This window comes from Nannospalax galili, unplaced genomic scaffold (genome assembly GCF_000622305.1).
Source record: "Nannospalax galili isolate Female #2095 unplaced genomic scaffold, S.galili_v1.0 scaffold43, whole genome shotgun sequence".
Taxonomy (NCBI): Eukaryota; Metazoa; Chordata; class Mammalia; order Rodentia; family Spalacidae; genus Nannospalax; species Nannospalax galili.
The window spans coordinates 8,124,149-8,145,539 of NW_008353342.1; the positions used below are offsets into that span (position 1 = coordinate 8,124,149).

At 41.9% G+C, this 21,391-nt stretch overlaps 1 protein-coding gene across 1 annotated transcript in view; it reads right to left on the reverse strand.

Annotated features, from left to right (window-relative positions):
• Ccny (cyclin Y) overlaps positions 1-21,391 on the reverse strand; it is a 185,200-nt gene that overhangs the window by 65,997 nt on the left and 97,812 nt on the right. Inside the window, exons 2-3 of the mRNA XM_008850569.2 lie at positions 16,466-16,540; positions 6,918-6,952 (exon numbers count right to left, since the gene is read on the reverse strand). Of these exons, the coding sequence (XP_008848791.1) occupies positions 6,918-6,952; positions 16,466-16,540 (110 nt within the window). The remainder of the gene's footprint in view (positions 1-6,917; positions 6,953-16,465; positions 16,541-21,391) is intronic.

Below are 21,391 nucleotides of genomic sequence, written 5' to 3' on the forward strand. Positions count from 1 at the left end.
TCAAAATATTATTTTCCCAATTCATGAACATGGGAAGTCTTTCCATCTTTTAGTGTCTCCCTCAATTTCAGTCTTCGGTGTTTAAAGTTTTCATTGTAAAGGCTTATTCTAAAATATATAATTTTTTCCTTTTCTTAAAAGGAAACTTAATGTTACTGTTACTTCCCTGAAATTTATTTTTCCATCATGTGTTTGTTATTAGAGTATCGGAAGTCTCCTGGCTTTTATATGTTAATTTTGTAACCTGTGAACCTTGCTGAAGGTGTTTGTCAACCTTAAAAATTTCCTGGTGGTCTTTAGAGTGTCTGTATATAGAACTGTATCATCTGTAACTGAGAATACTCTGACTTCATTTTCGTACCTTTAGCCATTTGATTTCCCTCTTAGTGGTCTAGGTAAGACTTTGGGACCATTATTTATGAATGAAGAAAAGAGATTCCCTTACCTTCTTCCTGATTTTAGTGGAATACTTTCAGTTTTTCACCATGTAGTATAATGTTGGCTATAAGGTTGGCATATAACTTTTAATATGTTGAGATATGTTCCTCTATCCCGAGTCTCTTCAGTGCTTTTATCAGGAAAGGATGTTGGATTTTGTCAAAAACCATTTCTACATCAACTAAGACGATCATTTGATTTGTCTTTGAGTCCATCTATGTGATGGATTATATTTATTGACCTCTGTATATTAAACTATCCCTGTATCTCTGTAATGAAGCCAACCCTATCATGGTGTATGATCTTTTAAAAATGTGTTCTTGAATTCAGTTTGCAAGTATTTTATTAAGAACTGTTGGGTGTCTATCAGAGAGACTGGGCGACAATTTTCTTTTTGTTGTTGTTATCATTTTGTTTGTGGTGAGGTAATGTTGGTTTTGTAAAGAGTTTGATATCATTCCTTTCTTTTTATTTTAAAAATTTTCTATCAATTTGAAATTAATAAAACGAAAGTTGAATTCCTTCACCTTTCCTCAATCTTCTTTCACATCCTCCAAGAATGCTGTACTGATGTCAGCATATTAGCTGTCCAATAAACTCCTGTTCTACTAAGAAGAAGTCTCATAGAGACAAGAACAAGGTTCAGAATTTTTAAGATGTCAGTTCCTGGACCCTCTCACGTCCCTCCTTCGTAATTGAAGATGAAGAGTATAACTAGCAAAGATTCCATTTTACAAGGAATCCTATTCTTACCTCACCCAAAGCCAATGAGTAGCAATCAATAAATACAGCACTGAACAAACCAAAATAAACAAAAACTACTGAAGTCAGTACACCCCAAATGAACTGAACATAGTATACGACTGCTCCGGAATTCTGGTCTTAATAATTAGGGGGGAGGGAGGAAAGGAAGCACCAGCAAAGACAAACAAAAAACCCAAATCCCTATTATACTCAAATTCCAGAAAGACTTTAACTGTTGTTAATGCAGAACTGGCAAACTCAACTGAACTTACCTAGGCTCCAATGACCAATCAGCATGCCCACATGTGCTGTAATTACCCTTGCAGATCATCTTCCGTTCACTGCTTCCTGAGTCACTCTCACCCATTCAAAAACACAGGAGGTCTCACACTTCTAGACATTTTCAATACTGTCAGAACTAGGGTTCCAAAGTTCTTTAAGGTTCCAGGTCCAACCAGTAATGAGAGTCTTGCTTAACTAACACATGACTTTCTTTTTGCATGATTTCCTCATTAAGTTTCTAGAACAATCATCTGTCTCAATGTTGAGGCACATACTTTGAATTTATTGTACCATATAACACCCCCCATTCAGTTTCCTCATTTTAAAGTACATTTACAATGAAGGAGACAGGAAGGCTGCCTGTTCCCTTCCTGGTCCCCCATCTTGGATACCTTCTTCCTCCTCCCTCTCTTTGTTGAACCTCTTTGACTAATTCACATTAGGTAGGCTGTCACCAGGAAGCAGAATGTTGTCATAAAAAATTAGCCAACATGAAAGGCCTGAGTTTTCCCTATGCTTCAAGGAGATTCCAGACTGTAGTTATCTACAATGTTTTAACTTTTAATCAGAACTTTTCACATTTTAGTTAAAAGATTTATCAAAATAGCTAACCGTAGAGAAAGGAACAGCTGAAACTTCAGTGCATTTTATATACAGAACAAAATTTAAATACAGACCTTTATATAAAACTTAAAATCGTAATTACTATTTTTCATTCTAATTACATCTAAAACTGAGGAGTCGATTATGTGCATTGCCTGCACATAAGTGCATCTGTGTTGTGTAATGCCTGTGGAGGTCAGAAGAAGATGTCAGATGCCCTGGAATTGGAGTTACAGATGGTTGTTAGCTGCCATGTGGATGTTGGGAACTGAACCCAGGTCCTCTCCAAGAGCAGCCAGTGTTCCTAATTACTGAGCCATCTCTCCAGCCCCAGAATATTAATATTTTCATGTCAGTTGATTTAACTTGCTGTTAGGACTCCCAGATCATTTTATTCTCAAATGTTTTCAAGCTTGTGTAATAAATCTTTAGAAGTAGCCACCCTTTAATTCTTTAAACTCCTCTTGATCAATCTGAGTCACTTAAACACCCAACCATTCTGGGGTTCTGTTTTTTTTTAAAAAAAAATATGTATTTTATTTATTAACTTTTATGTGTATGAGTATACTGCCTCCATGTAATAGTGTACCTGTGTCATGCAATGCCCACAGAGGCCAGAAGAGGGCGTTAGATTCCCTGGAACAGGAGTTCTGGACAGCAGTCAGTCTCCCATATGGGTGCTGGGAACCTAACCCGGATCTTGTACAAGAGCGGTCTGTGCTCTTAGCCGCTGAGCCACCCCTCCAGCCCCTGGGGTCCCATTCTTAGAAGAGAATGTTTTTCCACCTGCTGATGTATATTATCTGCCAGGAGCCAGAAGAATCTTTCCATCTAGAGAAGGTTACTTCCCTTGTTGTGGTAGTTAAAATGGATTTTTCAACCTGACCAGATCTAGAATTACCTAGGAGACAAGCCTCTGGGTACGTCTACAAGATTCTTGACTGAGTTAACTGAGATGAAAAGACCCATTCTGAATGTGGGTAGCACCATCCATGGGTGTCCCAGACTACATAAAAAAGAGAAAGTAAGTCAGGGGTGGTGGTGCATGCCTTTAATTCCAGCACTCCAGGGGTAGATGGACCAGAGGCAGGGGGATCTCTGTGAGTTCAAGGCCAGCTTGGCCTACATAGTTGAGTTCCAGGCTAGGAATACACCGTGAGACCCTGTGAAGAGATGGAGGGAGGAAGGAGGAGAAAAAGAAGGGGAGAGGGAAGGCGAGAAGGGGAAGAAGGAAGAAGGGAGGGACTGCAGATGCAATGCAACCAGCAGCCTCAAGCTCCTACTGCCATGTATTCCTCACCATGAAGACTTTTACCTTCAAACTGTGAACCAAATAACCTTTCTTTCTTTCTTAAGCTGCTTTTGCATTTGATCACAGCAATGAGAATAGTAACTAACACCTAGCCAGGAGTAAAGCCTCACCCATTTCTCTTCACTGATTTATCTACATCTACTGTTTTCATTTTTCTTGAATAACAGCCTCTTTGTAGATTACTTGAGCAACAGATACTATGTAGGTTCTTCAGAAACCCATAGGAGAAATAAAAGAAACAATAAAATTATATAAACGAAGACACAGGACACCTGTTGTTCCAGAATTAAAGAACAAACTAAAATTTTTACTTAGGATCCACATTCAGAACTGAATTCTACAGACTGTCCTGGAAAAAATGTAACTGTAATAATCACCTCTAACTTCAGGTAAGTAGAATCCTGGTCCCAGAGGGCCCTGGTCTTACTATATGAGAAGCATGTTCCAATCCTGGCTCTATTGCTTACTTGGTTGAGGTCTCTGTGCCTAGGTTTTTTTCCCATCAATAAGGGGCTGACTGACTATGGAGCTGGCATGGAGACTGTCCCAGTACAAATTCACTATATGCCCATGGCAGATGGCTGCAAGCTCCCACCCTTCTATGTCCAAGTTACAGAGAAAATCACAGTTGGTATACTGGCCTAATGGAATCTCACTTCAACCCTACATCACAGGATTGAACAGCATTTTGCTTTTCCCAGCAGAAGCAGAACTTACAATCTCATCTGAAGGTCGGTCTGGGAACAGACTGAAATCATGTGTTCCAGGGTCATCTGACACAGACTTAGCACTGAATGTACTTGTTCATTCAGGGATAAGTACAAATGAGAAATCACAATATCTGTGTGGCTCACTGTGGTGGCTGGGCAGTTACTGTGAGGATATGCAGTCAGCCACCCACATCTATATGATAACCCATGGCTACCAACTCAGTGGGAGGCAGGTGCCAAGACTGCACAGGACATAGAAGAGTATATGAAAACACATGTATAAGATTAGAACAGTGAGAGCACACCTGTCCATTAGCCATGGTTAGGCGCAGCCTGGACATCAAATCTCTTCTTATAACCCCTCAGAGGAGTTCAGTGGCTAGCAAGGGGTCTGGCTGCAGTTTCAGCTTTTCCATCTGAGGGTAGGAAGGCAGTCAAGTGCATCCCATAGGTCAATAAACTTGGCTTCAATCATTCACCTTTCTATATTCAGGTGCACAGTGCTTCCCTAATACACACACACACACACACACACACACACACACACACACACAAAGCACAGCTATTTTCATCAGTTTCCTCATGCCATACACTGTGACCTCACAGCTTTATAAACTCAATGTTTTGAAATTAAGACAAGTCAGGAAATGCTTCAGAAAACTGATAGGAGTGCTGGTAAGGTAGATTAATACGAAGTGGTTCTATGTATAGGTCGGACAACCTGTTTTGATTCCTATATCTTACAAAGTAGCAGGAAGAGAACTGACTCTGAGATGCGTCCCCTGTGGCAGATGTGTACTCATATGCACACACATTAGCAAAAGACATAAAAAACACAAAAGAAACTAATAGGAACTAGGGACCCTCAGGACACAGACATATGCTGACCCTGCAAAGAGGAACCACCAGTTTCCTACTGGCCCAGCCCAATTTGGGAATTCTTACAGAGTTTTGAGGGCCAAGGAACACAACATTACTGCCAGCATGCACAAAAAGATCTATGTAAGCTCAAGCCAAATTCCCAGCGTAGAATAGGGGAGGCTGGTAAGAAGCCCCAGTCCTAGCTGAGAGACTATTGGCAACTGATAGCACCTGGGAGAGGAAAAGTCAGGCTCTGTTGGGTTTTTTGTTTGTTTTTGTTTTTTTGTCTTTTTGAGACAGGATCTCCCTGTAGCCCCAGCTAGCCTAGAACTCACTATGTAGACCAGGCTGGCCTTGAACTCACAGAGCTTGGCCTGCCTCTGCCTCCCAAGTGCTGAGATTAAAGGCGTGTGCCACCATGCCCGGCTAGAGTCAGTTTTCTTTAAGAGTGTGACAATGAGTAGGTTGACCAGGGTCCAGGGGATGGACCCACATTGAAGGGCATTTGTGGACACAAACTTGACTCAACTGGTCTTAAAAGAAATTGAGGAAATGAAATTGGGAAGAGGTAAGTGGGGGCGTGTGCTGATAGGGAAAGGGGCCTGAATAGAATCAAAATACACTGTATGAAATTCTCAAAAAGTTAATAAAATTATTTTAAGAAATACATAGGTTTACTTGAAGATCTACAAGAAAGAAATGCAGTATAAGAATCCTGAAACAAGCCTTATTGTTGTTGTTGTTGTTGTGTTACTGTTATTATTGTTCTGGTCTTTTCGAGACAGGGTCTCCCTGAATCCCCAGCTAGCCTGGAACTCATTCTGTAAATCAGACTGACCACTACACCTGGTGGGAAAGGCCTTTCTAAGTCCAAATTCATCATTGCTGTTTTGAGTTTAGGAGCTTATAAGCACACTTAATGTTGACAATTTACCTAATGTGCTCCTTAGTTTGGCAACTTGATACAACCCTAGACATGCTTGGGAAGAGGGAATCCCAATTGAGAAATGTCCTCCATCAGATTGGTTTGTGGCTATGTCTGTGGGGCAGTTTCTTGACTGCTATTTGATGGAAGGGGGCCCAAAACATTGTGGGTGGTGGCATCCCTGGGGCAGGCTGGCCTGGGCTGTAAAGAAAGCTAGCTGAGCAAGCCAGGGGAAGCAAGCTCGTAGGCAGGATTGCTGTTTTTGCCTCCAAGTTCCTATTTTGAGTTCCTCCAGTGACAGACTACACTTGTAAGCCAAATAAACCCTTTCCTTCCAAGTTCCTTTTGGTCATGATGTTTTATTCATAGCACTAGAGATCAAACTAAAGCACCTAACTTTATCATTCCTTACCTTGTGGAGACAGATTTCTTTCTTAAAGAACAGGATGCATGTTCAGAAGGAAGAGAGGGGTAGTTACGCCTGGTTTGGGTTCAGAGTTTGCCATGGAGGGGAGGGAGGGAGCTGGACGATGCAGCTGACCTGCTATACTTCCTGCCTAACCAGCTGATAGGAGAGACATGTTTACCTCTTCCCACAAACAGTTTTTTGACACTAAAAAATGTGTAGACTTGACCGACAAGAAGCAATTGTGAAAAAGAGAGTGAAGAAGCAGATAGCTGCTTCTGAAAACATGTGCACATTTAAACGGAACTGAGCTACAAAGACTCAATGTCTTTGGGAATGAGAGGAAAGGAAATGAGTTCAAGAATCAAAAGCCACAGCTTTGGGTGGACTGGTGTGGTATTTGCTGTGATAATGTGGCCTTGTCCAGAGGCATTGTCCCTTCCACAGCAGCCTTAGAGAATCTTGAGACAAATGGGCGAGGAGTGAATACCAGGTGATGCCTGGCAAACCAGTATGTCACCATTTCTCACATTCTTCTAGGCACCATACAACACAGAGCATCTTCACCAAAGACATTGTTACTCAAGCTATCTACCACAGTCACTATTAAAAACATGGGAAGATAGTTTCACTTACATGGTTAATGAAGAGACTCTTGCGTTTTTCTCTCACTGTGAAAACAAAAGATGTGACAAAAATGTTACATGCCTGTATATGAACCCTTGGCAGGTTGTTGAGGAATGGGCTTCTATGTCACAGCCCCTTCTTTCTATTAACCAAGGTACCTAGTTGTTCGCTTGCCAAATGCAAGTATACAGCAGCTGCATGAGTGCAGATGTGAACTTTTCGGACAGAGGTCAATACACAGCCACTTAAACAAAAGCACCCTAATAACTGTAGTTGAAGTCAACTGAAGAGTGGCAGATTTCTATTACCTGAGTAAATTATTAGTCAATCTCATGAAATTTATATGCATACAACAGTGTAAGGCGATTAAAAGGACTATTTGCTTTTAACCCAACTGGATCTTTATATATCTGCATTATGTAACTGAATTACAGGTAGCCACAACAATATCCCTAATACTATGCTGGGTGATACAGACCGGAAGTATTCTGTAGTTGGAAGTCATTACTGTCTGGAGGTGCCTGTAAACAGGCCTGAGGCTTAAGAAGGAACCAGGGAACATTTACAGTTCCTTCCCTCAGCAGCAGATGAGCCTCCCAATACTGAGTACTGTTCTGTCAACAAGATCCTTTCTAGCCCTGCTGCTGTACTGTCTGGCCTGTACTGCGCAGCTGTGGCCTCTGGCCCTCCTCAGCATCAGAGACAGAGGGTGCCAGGGAACCCAAAGGTGTGTGGATTTTGCACTGTCCTTCCTGAGGACTAGCGTTTATGGGTGTACACTAGTCCATCAAATTCACCAAGTAGTTCCTAGAAGAGGGTACAAAGGAGACTTCAGCAAGGAGAAGGCACCACCTCAGGGTATCCTAAAACCACAGTGTACAAATCCAGCTTGTCATGTGAGGAAGCATTTCCCTACAGTCTATACCCCTCAAGTCCTCTACCTAACTGGCTGGAGAGCTTTGGAGTTTCCCATCCTTCACTTACAGTTCTAGATTCATAAGAAAACTCTCTTTTCCTTAGAAATCCTATTCTTGGTGGCTGGCATGTAGCTGAGTGACAGAGCACAGGCCTAGCACACAAAGGGTCCTGGGTCTGATTCCCAGTACTTAAAAAAAGAAACCTGTTGTCTGTTGTCCCTCTTCCCTTCCTAGCTCAAAGATGATTTGAGATAGAAAAGCAAAGTCTAAACTAAGGATATGAGGTCGTGCATCAAATAGAGTGACAAAAGGTGCCTACCCTGAACCAGTGGCAAATCCACCTGTAAGCAATTAGCCACTCCTACGCAGGATGGGGAAATGAGCACCACACCTGGGCTACAACTAATGCCAAACTGATATACTTGGACCATAATGACTGTGTCAGTGTGGAGGTGGGTATATTTGATCTAACTCCATATAACTATCTACACATGAATATTAGCAGAACAATGAAGGTCTGGCTGGTAGAGCTTGGTTTTACAAAGCGCATGTGTGCGAGTATGCATGCATATATGTTTTCCCTAAAGTAATTCAATGCAACACTGTGCATGTAGCTGGGAACAGAGGAATATATAACATACCTGAAGGAATCCTAGTGGTTGGGGGATGAAAGAAGATATCAGAATGTCTTACAGAGGGCATAACTGAGAAGACTAAGAATTACTTAAAACACAGTACAGTGTACTGAAAACCCAAACCTTCAATAGTTTATAGAGCAAGTTTTACCTACAAAGCTTTAAAACAAAACAAAAAAAAACCCCATAAAACCGTAATAGAGAAACTGACAAATTATAAAATATGTGCTATTCTTGTACATCTGTCCCAAGAATGCAACTCAGGGATGAATCAGGCAGTTTCTATCATCTACAAATGAAGTCTACCTCAGAACCTCCTGGGCAATTGCTGCTTTCATACAAGTGAGTGTCTCCACACAACCCTACTTCCTACAGAGCGGCTGGGCCTGTTGGCTCTGATTTGGGCTCACAGAATCAAATCCTGTACCACTCTGCTCTATTGTTTTGTGATCATGTCTCCAACCTACTGACTGGATCAAGGTGGACAGAGGATCCTAGCCAAACTAATTTTCTCCCCTGGAATTTATCCCACAAATAACCTGACCTGAAGGTTTGTCAATTTTGGCACAGCCCTGGCACATCTGTGTGGGTGAAGATAACATTGCACTTGGTCCTGGAAACCTGGGTGTGGGGAAGGCTACCACTACCCCTAACTGAGCACATACTGCACCTAAACTTGTGTGGTTTACCTCAGGTGTTTGCTTCTTACTGGGCCCTAGGATCTGGGCCCTCCCATAAGAAGTAGCTAACTGTCTGAGCAGTCCTCAAAAAGCCCATGCTTTCCTACTTGGAGCACATTATGTGTTTTGCAGTTTGCTGCTTGGGGAATAAAATATGAGATGTGACGCTCCACTGGGAGGACTCCTAGGGCCTGTGCCTAGTTCCTCTGGCCTTGTCCCACACCCTTTCCTTGTACAGACTTTGCTTCATACCCTTCTCTTGTAAAGATCACAGTCCTGAGCACAAAATCTACCTGGAGTTTAATGCTTTCCTCTACTGAATCGCCAAACCTGAGGGTTGAGGGTGGTCAGAAGGACCCAATACAGCTGCCACCTGGAGAAGCATAGGAGAAAGGCACTACCTAGGTCCCTATTCCCAACTATTCACAAGACCTATGAGCTACCTTAGTGCCTTAGAATTAAACATTCTCTCCCCCGAGCTAGCTGGGGCAGGACTAACACACTACCCTGAGGGTAATGAATGAACAAGGACTGACCAAACAACACAAGCCTAATGAAACCACTGTGGCCACTAATCAACTCTGAAATTCCAAATGCTCTTCCTTTATGTGATGGGGTAAGTAATGAGTGAACTCATCAAGAGTTGGCTTTAATCTTTTTTTTTTTTTTTCTAACCTATTACTCCCAAGCTTTAAAAAATTTTAAACTCCACATTTTTGGGTACTTACATAAAAAACTCTGGCATTCCGAGTTCATATGTAATTGATTGCACTAATAGTCATACTTTGCTTTGTTTGGAAAAATAAGCAATTAACTGATGTAGATCCTAAGTTTCAACTTTCTTGGGACAGAAATATAGTGATGATATCCTTTGATCCAATAATTTATGATAGGATGTTAAGAGGATTTTTAATTGGCTATAGCAACAGTACATAATGACTTTAAATGGAAAATGCACTAGAGGCTTTCAAAGTAAGTCTCTAAAATAGGCAAAAAACATACCGCGGCATTAAGTCTTTTGAGAATGTGTGCCATCTGAGGGATAAGCAAAATCTCACTTAAGTGGCTAGGGGACATATTAGCCACAGTGTCACAGATCAACTTTCTGGAAAAACTCAGTATCACTCAGTTATTCCTTTGGGATTAGTTAACAATTGAAACAAAATTTCGGAGCCTGCAAGATGGTTCAGCAGGTAAAGGCATTTGTCACCCAAGCCTGATGACCCGAGTTTGATTCCTGAGACCAACATGGTATAAAGACAGAACTGACTCGTGCAAGTTGTTCTTTGATCTCCATACACGTCACGTACTAGCCACCACCCAATTCAGCAACCTTCTCAGCAATGAAGCAGCTCAGGCAGAGTGACTGGTAGGGGAGGCAGGGTTGGGGCCTGAGATGGGGATGATGTGCTGCACTCCTGGACTATCCCTCCACCCTCTAGTTTCCTGGAGCAGCACCAGCAATGGCTAAGGACCCTGGAATCTGTGACCCTGAGTCCCACTTGAGCAGAATGATCAGGATGTGATATGAACAGGGCCAAGCTTATTAGTTACTCCATGTGAAGGACTGGTGGCAACTACCTTGACTGTACAGATTATAGCACTGTATTGGAAGAAGCAGACCTAATTGAGGAAAATAGTATGGCCAAGGGAGATTACAAAAATCTGGCTTCCTGGGTATGGGGGCACATACCTTTAATTCTAGCACTCTGGAGGCAGATGAATCTCTTTTGAGTTCCAACCCACATAGTAAGTTCTAGGACAGGCAGGGCTACATACTGAGACCCTGCCTTAAAAAAAAAAACCCAACATAAAGATCTAACTCAAAAGGAAGGCTTTTTTTTCCCTATGGATGGCACAGATCAGGCTTTGGACAACCAGATCAAAAGTTCAGTATACGTTTTCATAAAATAAATCTGAGGTGACTACACAATTCCTACAAGCTTCAATAAAGCAGTGGATTCAATCGTTTACTAATTTAAACTAGAACTGTCAAGCTCTGGTTTGGAGTGCACACCAAAGTTCTGCCTTGTTGAACTGATAACCTCACTGGAGGTCAAGAATATAATGAGTAGGACACAAAGCACACTGTAGGAGTCAGCACATGCTTCCCAGCTCTGGGCAAGGCATCCGGGTGAGGTCATTCCCCCAAGGCTGCAGGAAGGGAGCCTGGACTGCCAGGCAGCAACTATGTTTATCTCTAAGCCCAGGCCCTGAGGATTGGGACATTCTGTACATTCAGTTGAAATTGAAATGAGCAAGGCAAAAGAGACAACAGAGAAAGGAGGAAAATTTCAAAGATGTTCAGGGTACAATCAGTAGAGAGAAGACAAGAGAGCAGAGGACAGGAGGCCAGCAGGATGCAGAGGAGCTCTCAATCAATCTGATCCCACAGAAGATACCAAGGACCAGAGGATTTCCACAGAAGCATAGAAGCTTCAACTAACTATAAGCAAACTGTTTCTCATTATGAAAGAATATACACCCCGTAGTTGAAGATTTGGAAAATGTAAAGCACTATGAGGAAGAAAACGAAAAATGAAAATATTAAAAAATAAACCTTGGAAAACACACAAAGAAAAAGTACCTCAGCAATCCAGAGAGAATACTTTGATGTATATGTTAAGCCTCTTCCCTATGCACACTTGCATATATGTACACTTTCATAAATGGGTGTTTTTCTCTATGCATGTGCAAATACATATGTACTTACACATAAACATCCCAACAAAAACATGTCCATTTTTCTACTGGTCTATCATCATTTTTTACTGGCTGCATCTTAATTTTTAAAACTACAACTATATTATCCTTTACCATATATATGTTTTCCTACTTGACTCCTTCCTTTTTAGGCAATTTTCTCCATTGCTTTTTTATTTTATTTTTTAATATTTTATTTATTGCCTGCATGTAAGCGCACCCGTGATGATGCCCGCAGAAGTCAGAAGGGGGTGCTGGATTCCCCTGGAACTGGAGTTAGACGGTTGTTAACTGCCATGTGGGTGCTGGGAATTGAATCTGGTTCCTCTGTTAGAGGAGCTTACTGCTGAGCCATCTCTCCAGTCCACTTTATTTTTTCAAACAGGGCCTCACTATGCAGCCTAGGCTGACCTAGACCTGCCTAAGTCTCCTGAGTGCTGGGATTAGAGGCATGCACCACCATGTCTGCCTATCTACTGCTTTCATAAACTTACATGATCCTTATGACTCTAATGTCCAACATTCATCTTTACCATACCTGGATCCTCATGATCTTATTCATGCAATGAAAGTGAACTAGTCAAGTCCCCAGAACATTATTCTAGCACATGGTAGAGGTGAGGCATCTTATTGCTGCTTAGGGAGAGGCAAGTTGCTGTCAGGGGACACTGTTATAAAGGGTTGCTATTGTCTTTCAGAGCTGACCTATTCTTTGTTTTTCTTCCAAGATATTGGGAGGTAACTCTTAAACAGCATGCCCAAGACCAATCTACCTATGGCAAGGAAAATTGGGGGATGAAAAATGGTCCAGGCCTCTGAGCCCAGATACCCTTCAATCTTTACTAGAATCTATCCCTCTCTCCTCCTGGATTTTGTGTTCCAGTGTGTATCCCTGTGTTCTTGCTGTAGGCAGCAAAATTCTACACCATGACCAGCTGAGATGATGGCAGAGCCCCAGCCCAAGAAGAAACTTAAAGCAAAACTGCTGGGCTTCAGTTCCTGAGACTGTAGTGTTGTTCTGGATATTGTGCTCAACTCCACTTAATAGATGAGAAACATTCAGGAGGATCAGATGAACCTTATGTGCAAGGTCATACACCTGGTGACAGAGCTGAGCTTCCATTTAGGGTATTCTGACTCCAGAGAATTGTGCTTTTAGTCACTGCTGTCTTCAGAAAATCCTCCCCAGACTTCCAGCTATTCTTGCATACACAGTGATATGTCACATTATCAGTTAATTCAGTAGGTCCCTAGATTTCATGGGACAGCTGACCAACCACATATATCATGTAAAGTAAACTAATCAGCTATGAAACACAATGAGAGGGTTGAACAGCACTTATGGAGGAGAAGCTGAAGGGGCTCAGAGTTGAAAAGTAACTAGTTATCACTTCTGACCAACAGACCAGAGAGGCCCAATTGCTCAGAGCAGGTCAATCCTTCTGAGAATAGCAGACCACAGGCATCCCTGTGTATTTACCTCATAGGCATCTCCTGGTCAAGAGACAACCTCCCCACTGGCCCCAATTCCTACCTCCTAGAACTGAAGGGGCAATTGTAGAGGAAGAGCTACCCCAAGGGCAGTTGATCAGACAGAATTCAGGATGGAAAAGAGAAACATAAATTTACCACCTAAGCGGGAAATACCTCCACCCTCCTGCCTCTAAAGAATGTGTCCCTTTTCAATAAAGCTAAAGAACATGGGAGAAAGTAAAATTGCTACATGAAACAGTAATCATGGTATGACTATTCAGGATGAAGCAAGACTCCGGACTTCATCCTTTCATTACTTTTTCTTTATACAATTCCTATATCTAATAGCTATAGGTCTAGAAAGAACAAAATGAGGAAGACAGTCTCTCTTCTTAAGCAACAGGCAACATAAAGGGAAATACAGACATCTTTTATCTATAAAGCACAACCTCTGGCTATGTGGCACATACCTGTAATCTCAGCACTCAGTACCATGGCTGGGGCAGAAAGAGCATAGTTCAAGGCCAGCCTATGGGATACATAGCAAGACCTTGTCTCAAAAAGTCAAACAAACAAATTAGCTTTGAATGGATCTGGAAATCATAATGCGAAGTAAAATAATCAGGAACAGAAAGAAGAGTGCAGTGTGACCTCTTCATTCATGGTATATAAATGGGCTGAGAAATGAGGACAGGCAGGATGAGAGATGGGGACAGAGAAATTGGTTAATAAGTACAAAGACACAGCTGGATAAGAAGTCTGTTTGGTTATACAGAGGGTTGATTATGACTACCAATATTGTATCACATCATTCAAAAATATAAGGAAGAAAGGATTTCTAATGTTCTCCATACAAAGATGGTCACTCAGGCCTAAAAGAAAGTAGTGGTCTTCAGCTTAGGTATTCAAAGCCAGGATGGCTGCGGCTTAGTGGTATTAGTGGAGTACATCCCTGGCATGTGGAGGCAAAGAAAGGCAGCCACATTGAATTTAGGTTGTACAATCTGCCTGCCCCGTGCACAGGTCCTACAGCAATGGGGAAGACTGGAGACCAGTAATGGCTCCCATTAGGACCATGTCTTCTCAGTAACTGAGAAATCCTATTAGAGAGACAAGCTTTACAGAAAAAGACCAGGGGAGGAGCTAAAACAGGGAAGCATAGGATGTTGTAGCAAGCGGCAGCAGGTGGGGGCAGATGCCTACTTCATGATCTCAACTGGTCATTTATGATCCAGGCAGCAATAGTAGCCTTAATTTTTTTAGCACCAATTTGTCCCAAGCCAATTATTCAAATACATAACCCAAGCCAATTATTCAAATACATAACCAAGTCTCTGGCTACTATGTCCCTCAAAAATTAAAGTTACCAGCCGGGCGTGGTGGCACATGCTTTTAATCCCAGCACTTGAGGCAGAGGCAGGCAGATCTCTGTGAGTTCAAGGCCAGCCTGGTCTATATAGTGAGTTCCAGGACAGCTGGGACTACAGGGAGACCCTGTCTCAGAAAGACAAAAAAAAAAAAAAAATTAAAGTTACTAAGTTATGTATATAAAACCCCATCTCTCTTAAGTATAGATAAAGACCATTAGATGAGCTTGTCTTCATCAAATGGCTGCTATAAGAAAGAAAGCAGATGTGGTAGCAAATGCCACAGGAGTGATCAAACAGGAGGGAAAGAATGACCACACTAACCCCAAGCCCCAATGGAAAGAGCAGTAGGAACACCTACTGGAAGAGATTACTTTCCTTTCATTTGCAATGTGAGACTCAAGTATGTCTGCATATGAAGTAGAAAGTCCTAGCATTTAAGAAGAAATTGAAGCAGTAATAAAAAGGGGCTAGAGAACTAGGAACCTGGAGTTCCAGAAGAGGAAGAAGGATGGGATCTAGAGCAAAGGAGAATGGTCCTAGGCTATTTCTAGAGTGATCTTTCCTCTGTTAGCTTACTTCCTTTTACTAGGACAATCAGATATGTGTCACCCTTTCTGTAAAAGGGTCTTGTGAAGGTATCTGAGCCACACTTGTTCTTGAGTCTACAGGAACCCTATCTAGAGCCAGGCAGCTTAACACCATTTTTCACTGCACTGTCCTTAAGTGTCTGCAGCAAATCAATATTGACACTCATTTTCACTAAATTCTCATCCTCACCCACACCCTTTTGCTTAACAGCCTATATCTCTCAATAACTTTCCATTCACTATGAGAAAAGGGTTTTGTTTTGGTTTTTTTTGTACCGATGATGCTTACACTGACTTTTTTCCTTACTCCTGGAAATACTTACTTTTCATAATTATGCCAACATCTTTCAGTGCTTGATAATCATCTATATTACACCAACAATGTATGCCAAAGCTGACACTTAAACCACTAGTAAGGTCTCCTTAATTCTTCTACATGAACTTACTGTCTTAATCATGCTTGTCTCCTCTCATGTTTAGTCTTTTTTAGGATTGTCACTAAATTAGAGCAGCAATTTCCCAAACTCAAGGGTAGAACCTGTAGGACTTCCCCTTTACCCAGACAACAGCCTGTTCACTGTGTCATCATGCCCTACTTCTCTGCAGGTGTCCTCAAAAGATTTGTGAACACTAAGTTTGTGTTTATCTTGCCTCTTTTGTAGCCAATGGCCAGGTAACAGAGATAAGTCAGGGACTAAGAAGAGAAAAAAACCCCTAGGAGAAATTACACACACACACACACGTATGTACCTGGAGCACATTGCAAGAATCCCGGATCTTTAGAATGAGCTAGTGGTTCAATTCAGCTCTTGAGTCAGAGAACAGAGATAGTTAACTAACTTTTATTTAAGGTTTATATTGTTTGTTTTTATTTACTGTCTGACTAGCAACCACATTTAATGTTTGAGAGGTTAGGCAAATGTCAAGCCTTCAAGGGAAATTTCTGACTCAATATATTAACTCCTGTTATGGGATATATTGAGAGACAACTCAGCTAATAGGCAAAATAAAGACAAATCTTCCACATGGAAAATTCTAAAAATATAAATCACTACCAAAGAATAAACATTATACAATATACTTCACAGTCACTAAAGGGGAATTTAGCTCATACTGAAAATCAAATCTGTGGCAGTATCAACACTTAGGCTAATCCCGTTTTTTAAAAGAAGCAAATACATTAGTAACCTACCATCCGTCTGAGATTTGCTGAGGAATATTGTGCTGGCCCGAGGATGGTCTGAAGGATTGAATTCCATGTTCAAATCTTTAAAGAAAGAAAGAGAAATTAAGTAAATAACAATTTGATGAGGTAAAGCGATGCCGAATTTTCAGTTTCTCAACTTTAAAATGCTAGTACATTCAAGGACTGTAGAAAGTACAGCTATTGTGTTAGTAGATTCTTCTGTTCTGTTGAGAACACTACTATTGAGAACTCTGAAAAGCAGGCTGAAATACCACTTGCTTTTGCAAAGTTGACTCTGGACGCAGAGACCACCAAAGAGCAGGACAGATTACTACATGAATTTTGTGCTGCAAGTGATTTGTGTAAGCTCTGTAACTAAGTCAGGCAGGGGCATGTCCTTGTTAGAAGTGACTAAATGAGATTACCTCTGGTCACAGTTTGGTAAGATCATTCTGAGAGCTAGTATTTGAAAGACACCTGTGGGTCTGCTGTGGGTTGTGCAGGTATTCTATTTGATACATACTTAAAAGAAAAGCTAGGCTAACATATAACAATATTTTGTAACAGTAACAAGATTGCAAGCATACACTAGACAGAGACACAGACACACGCCTGTTTCTCACTTCCCTGGGGAATCAGATCATCTGGTAGCACTAGGCTCCTCAGATGGGACACAGAAAGCAACTACTGGCTCCAATCTTCTCCCTTCCCAACACTCAGCTCAATCCTTCCTCTCTCTTGTCACCCCAGGACATTTGGTTTTGTAGTCTCTGCCTTAGAATAATCTCCAAGGGCCAGGGCTGCTTCTCCATATGCTTCTAAAATTTAGAATTCTGAATTTCTGGAAAGTCAGAATGGTCATCTGACCCACTTACAGTATTAGAAAGAAAACCATTTGAGGTTAAATTATTCCCACAAAATTTGCAAGAAGTCATTCAATACTAATAAAAACGGATGATACCTATCCTTAGCTTTAATAGTCAATTGAATCAAAGATAAAGGGAGAGAAAAACAGAATGGTGATGAAGACAGCAGAGACAGCACTAAATACCCATAGTGCCTGATATGTCTTGTGCCAACTTGGATGAGAGGCAAGTTTTGCTATCAACCAATTATTTCATGACTCTAGTTCCTAACTGCTCACATATCTGACTTAAAAAGTAAAGTCTGAGAGCCAGGCACAGTGGCTTATGCCTTTAATTCCAGCACTTGAGAGGCAGAGGCAGGCAGATCTTTTTTGAGTTCAAGGCTAGTCTGGTCTATATAGTGAGTTCCAGGCCAGCTGATGCTATAGGGAGACCAGTCTCAAAAAGAAAAGAGAAAAGAAGAGAGAAGGAGACAGGGGCGGGGGAGAGGGAGAGAGAGAGGGAGAGAGGGAGGGAGGGAGAGGAGAGAGAGAGAGAGAGAGAGAGTGAGTCAGTCTGAGATGTCTTTGTAGTTAAAATGCTTGGTGCGTAAGCAAGAGGACTGGAGTTTGACTCCCCAGAACCTATAAGCCACAATGCTGGGTGACTATGTTGGCTGGCTGTAATTCCAGTCTCATGAGGAGGAGCTAGGGGATCCCTTGAGCAAGCTGGCTAGAAAGACTAGATGTACTGGCAAGCTATGGGTCTGACTGAGAGACACGGCCTCAAAGAACATGGTGTAAGAGCAATCAAGGAGGGTGCCTGACATCATCCTTGGGCCTTCACAAACACACACACACACACACACACACACACACACGTGCACCCATACATACAATGGACCTATGCATGTATACATATATGTAAATACACGCGCGCGCACACACACACACACACACACACACATGATAAAAAAAGAAAAAAGTAAATAACTGACCTTTTTTTGAGACAAGGTCTCACTATGTAGCCCTGGATGGACTGGAACTCTCTATGTAGACAAGGCTGGCTTTGAACTCAAGAGATCTACCAGTCTCTGCTTTCCAAGTGCTGGGATGAAAGGCGTGTGCCACAGCCAATCTGACTGACTCTTAAGCACGTGCTACTTTGCTGACCTGTGACCACTGCTACAGTATACCAGTTTCACAGTTAAACGCCTGAAGGAGGCTGGATGGAAGTGGAAAGACAGGAAGGACAGGCACAGCTGTTTCAATCTGAACTAAATAAAGTTAGCCTACAAGGTCCTGGTGCAAAGGACTCTCATCAAGTTTCCTGTTCAAGTTAAGATCTTGTTACTTAAAGGTGCGCGGGGGGGGGTGCTTAATATTTATGAGGCCGTCAATTTAACAAAAATGACAGCAGATAATGTAATTATAACCAAGACAGGCAATTTACAGAAATTTTAATACACAATCCCCACAGAAAAGTATCCATTAGAACAGAAGGCCCATGCAATCCTGCATACAGGTGGGAACACAAAGTGTGCAGGCCGCTGGCCCTGGGCACTGTCAAAACCACAAACATTCATACTTAGTTCTGTAATACTCATCCCAGACTCATCTATCGGACCACTTTGCTTTAAATTTGCCTTTATTATTCAAGTACAGCAGAAGGAGTTGCTGGGAATCACAAGCAAAGAGATAGCACTTCCCTGTTGGAAGCCATAATTATACAGGACTGCCAGGGCTTCCCAAATTGAGAGTTTGTCTCAACATCCAAGATCCTATCCTGGATGGCAAGGCCAACAAGCTGGAGGCCAGGATTGTTTTCTCTCAGAACTGTTAAGAATGGGGGTCACTACAGACGCCTGAGACAAGTTCCAAGAGGAAAACGTGTGCGGTTTCAGTAAACCTGGACAGCGCAGTCTTCCCACCACTAAAATTCATGAAGAGTATTGTATTGCCATGGAAACAGGCAGCCCTATGTCACCAGGCAGGAAACAGTATGGCATTGCACTCTGGGGAATATGCACAGCAAAAACAAACATCCAGCACACAATACGATAACCACTGAAGAACTGAGGGGTTTTTGTTGTTGTTTTTTTAGGGGAGTACTTTTCTGAATTTGAGTATACTTGATCACTTCATGGACTGCTTTGTAAACTTTATGTTTTAGAATTTTAAACTGGCTTGGGGAAACTGATCTGTGCCCGGATCCCCTCACGGTTAGCTGCTCTCTAGCATGTGCTAGTGTTCCCAGGAGATGCACAGGCTCTCCTCTCTGTGGAAGTCAGTGACCCTTTCCCCAAAATCACTGGAGGTTAGCATGTGGCCACTGAAATGAGTCTACTCACCAGCAAGGTCCACGTGCAGTGGGAACTCAGGAGAAATATGACCAACTCAAGGGAACCCCAAGGATGCACCCTCACCCACTACTACTGGCCCTGTGTGTTTTTACTCTTCTGCTTCTCAGAGCTACCCTGACAGATTGCAACTCTGCCTTTGCTTCAGGAATTTCGTTCCACACCTTTCCTGTGAAAGGTGCAAACCAACTGATGAACATGGTGCAAACCAACTGATGAACATGGCTGTCATATGTCACTTGTCAGGCCACGCCATGATTCTAGGTCTGGCCATAATGCTCACTGTGTCACAGGTGACAGGCCAAGCATACCTGGATCAGTGATGCAGAGAAAGCCACCCAGAGTTAAGGGGAGACCTTAAGGCAGACTAAGGTGGGTCCAGTGTGACTGTCACAGGAAGAGCGAGGATAATGATGAGCTTGGGCCAGGACTCTAGTCTCTTCTGGGAACTCCTGAGTGTAGAGCTTCTGCTAAGCCAAACATAAACCTAGCTACCTAAGAAGGTCTGCAGCCTGTGCCTAAAGGTGGAGTTCACAGAACAAGTAATAATACTTCTTGAGTTCTTCCTGAAAAGTTACATATTAAGGTCTGGATTCTAGGAAAGCCAGTTCTGTTTCTGACCAGAGTACACAGTGCTACTGAGCAATGTAGCATTCTCAGGCATGCAAACACCATAGGGAGCATTTTCATAAGCTTTGGCATACAGCTTTATTTTCACAAAAGCATTTATGCTAGTTAACATTTCCTTAGCCCTAACCCAGATTAGCAAGCAGTCCCTAAGTGTCAAGAGCAATATACTAACAGCACCAAGTACAAGCACAGCTTAGTACAGACAAGGGGTGGGGGACAAGCTTCTGAGTGCCCCCAACCTGAAGGTAAACGCTATATGTACTCATGGTTTCTGAGCTGAGATTTAACATTCACTGAGAGGTACAGGCAACTGGAAACTCTAGTCCTGCAGTTAAAGGAGATCAGTACTAACACAACCATCAGGGGGCACCTCATGATCAAATCCTGGTGGCTTTACATTCCTAAATTTATATTCTTCCTATAAATTTATAAATTGCTATAAATTTATATTTCTATAAATTTATATTCTTCTGAGAGAAACTATGGGAGACACCAACACATGTGTGCCTCTGGTCTCAGCTCTAAGGCCATCCACAGGGAGCTTTCAACCAGAGATTACAGCTGTAAGCCAAAATCAACCTCTGTTCAGATAGCAGCCTGGCTTAGGTTGTTCATTACAGTAGAAAAACAGATTAATATAACATTGATCCAACCATATAACCTGTTTTATAGGACACTGATATAAAGGTGTCAGGAGGGCCCTGCAACTCAAGTTTAAGGCAGTTAAAACTTGCTTTTAAGCATGTTTTGTGTAACATACGCTTTGCCATGGAACTCCAACTTCTTAGGAACTGAAAATAGAAGAGACAACAGTCCCATAAGCCAATCAAGTATTATGTTTTTAATGTTCTTTTTTAAAAAAATAATTTATTGAGAATTTCATAGAGGCTTATAAGCATATAAGGTGTTTGATCAAATCCATGCCCACTCTTTCCCCGCCCATATTTCCCCATCTGAAGTGGTAACCTTAAAATCTTTTAAGGATTAGATACAAGCTCCCAAATATTTTTCACATTTTTGGCCTTTGGAACAGAGTATGCTGCTAACAGGCCCAAGGACATTTTGACTTTTAGCCAAGTAACTGGCTACATTTCTTTT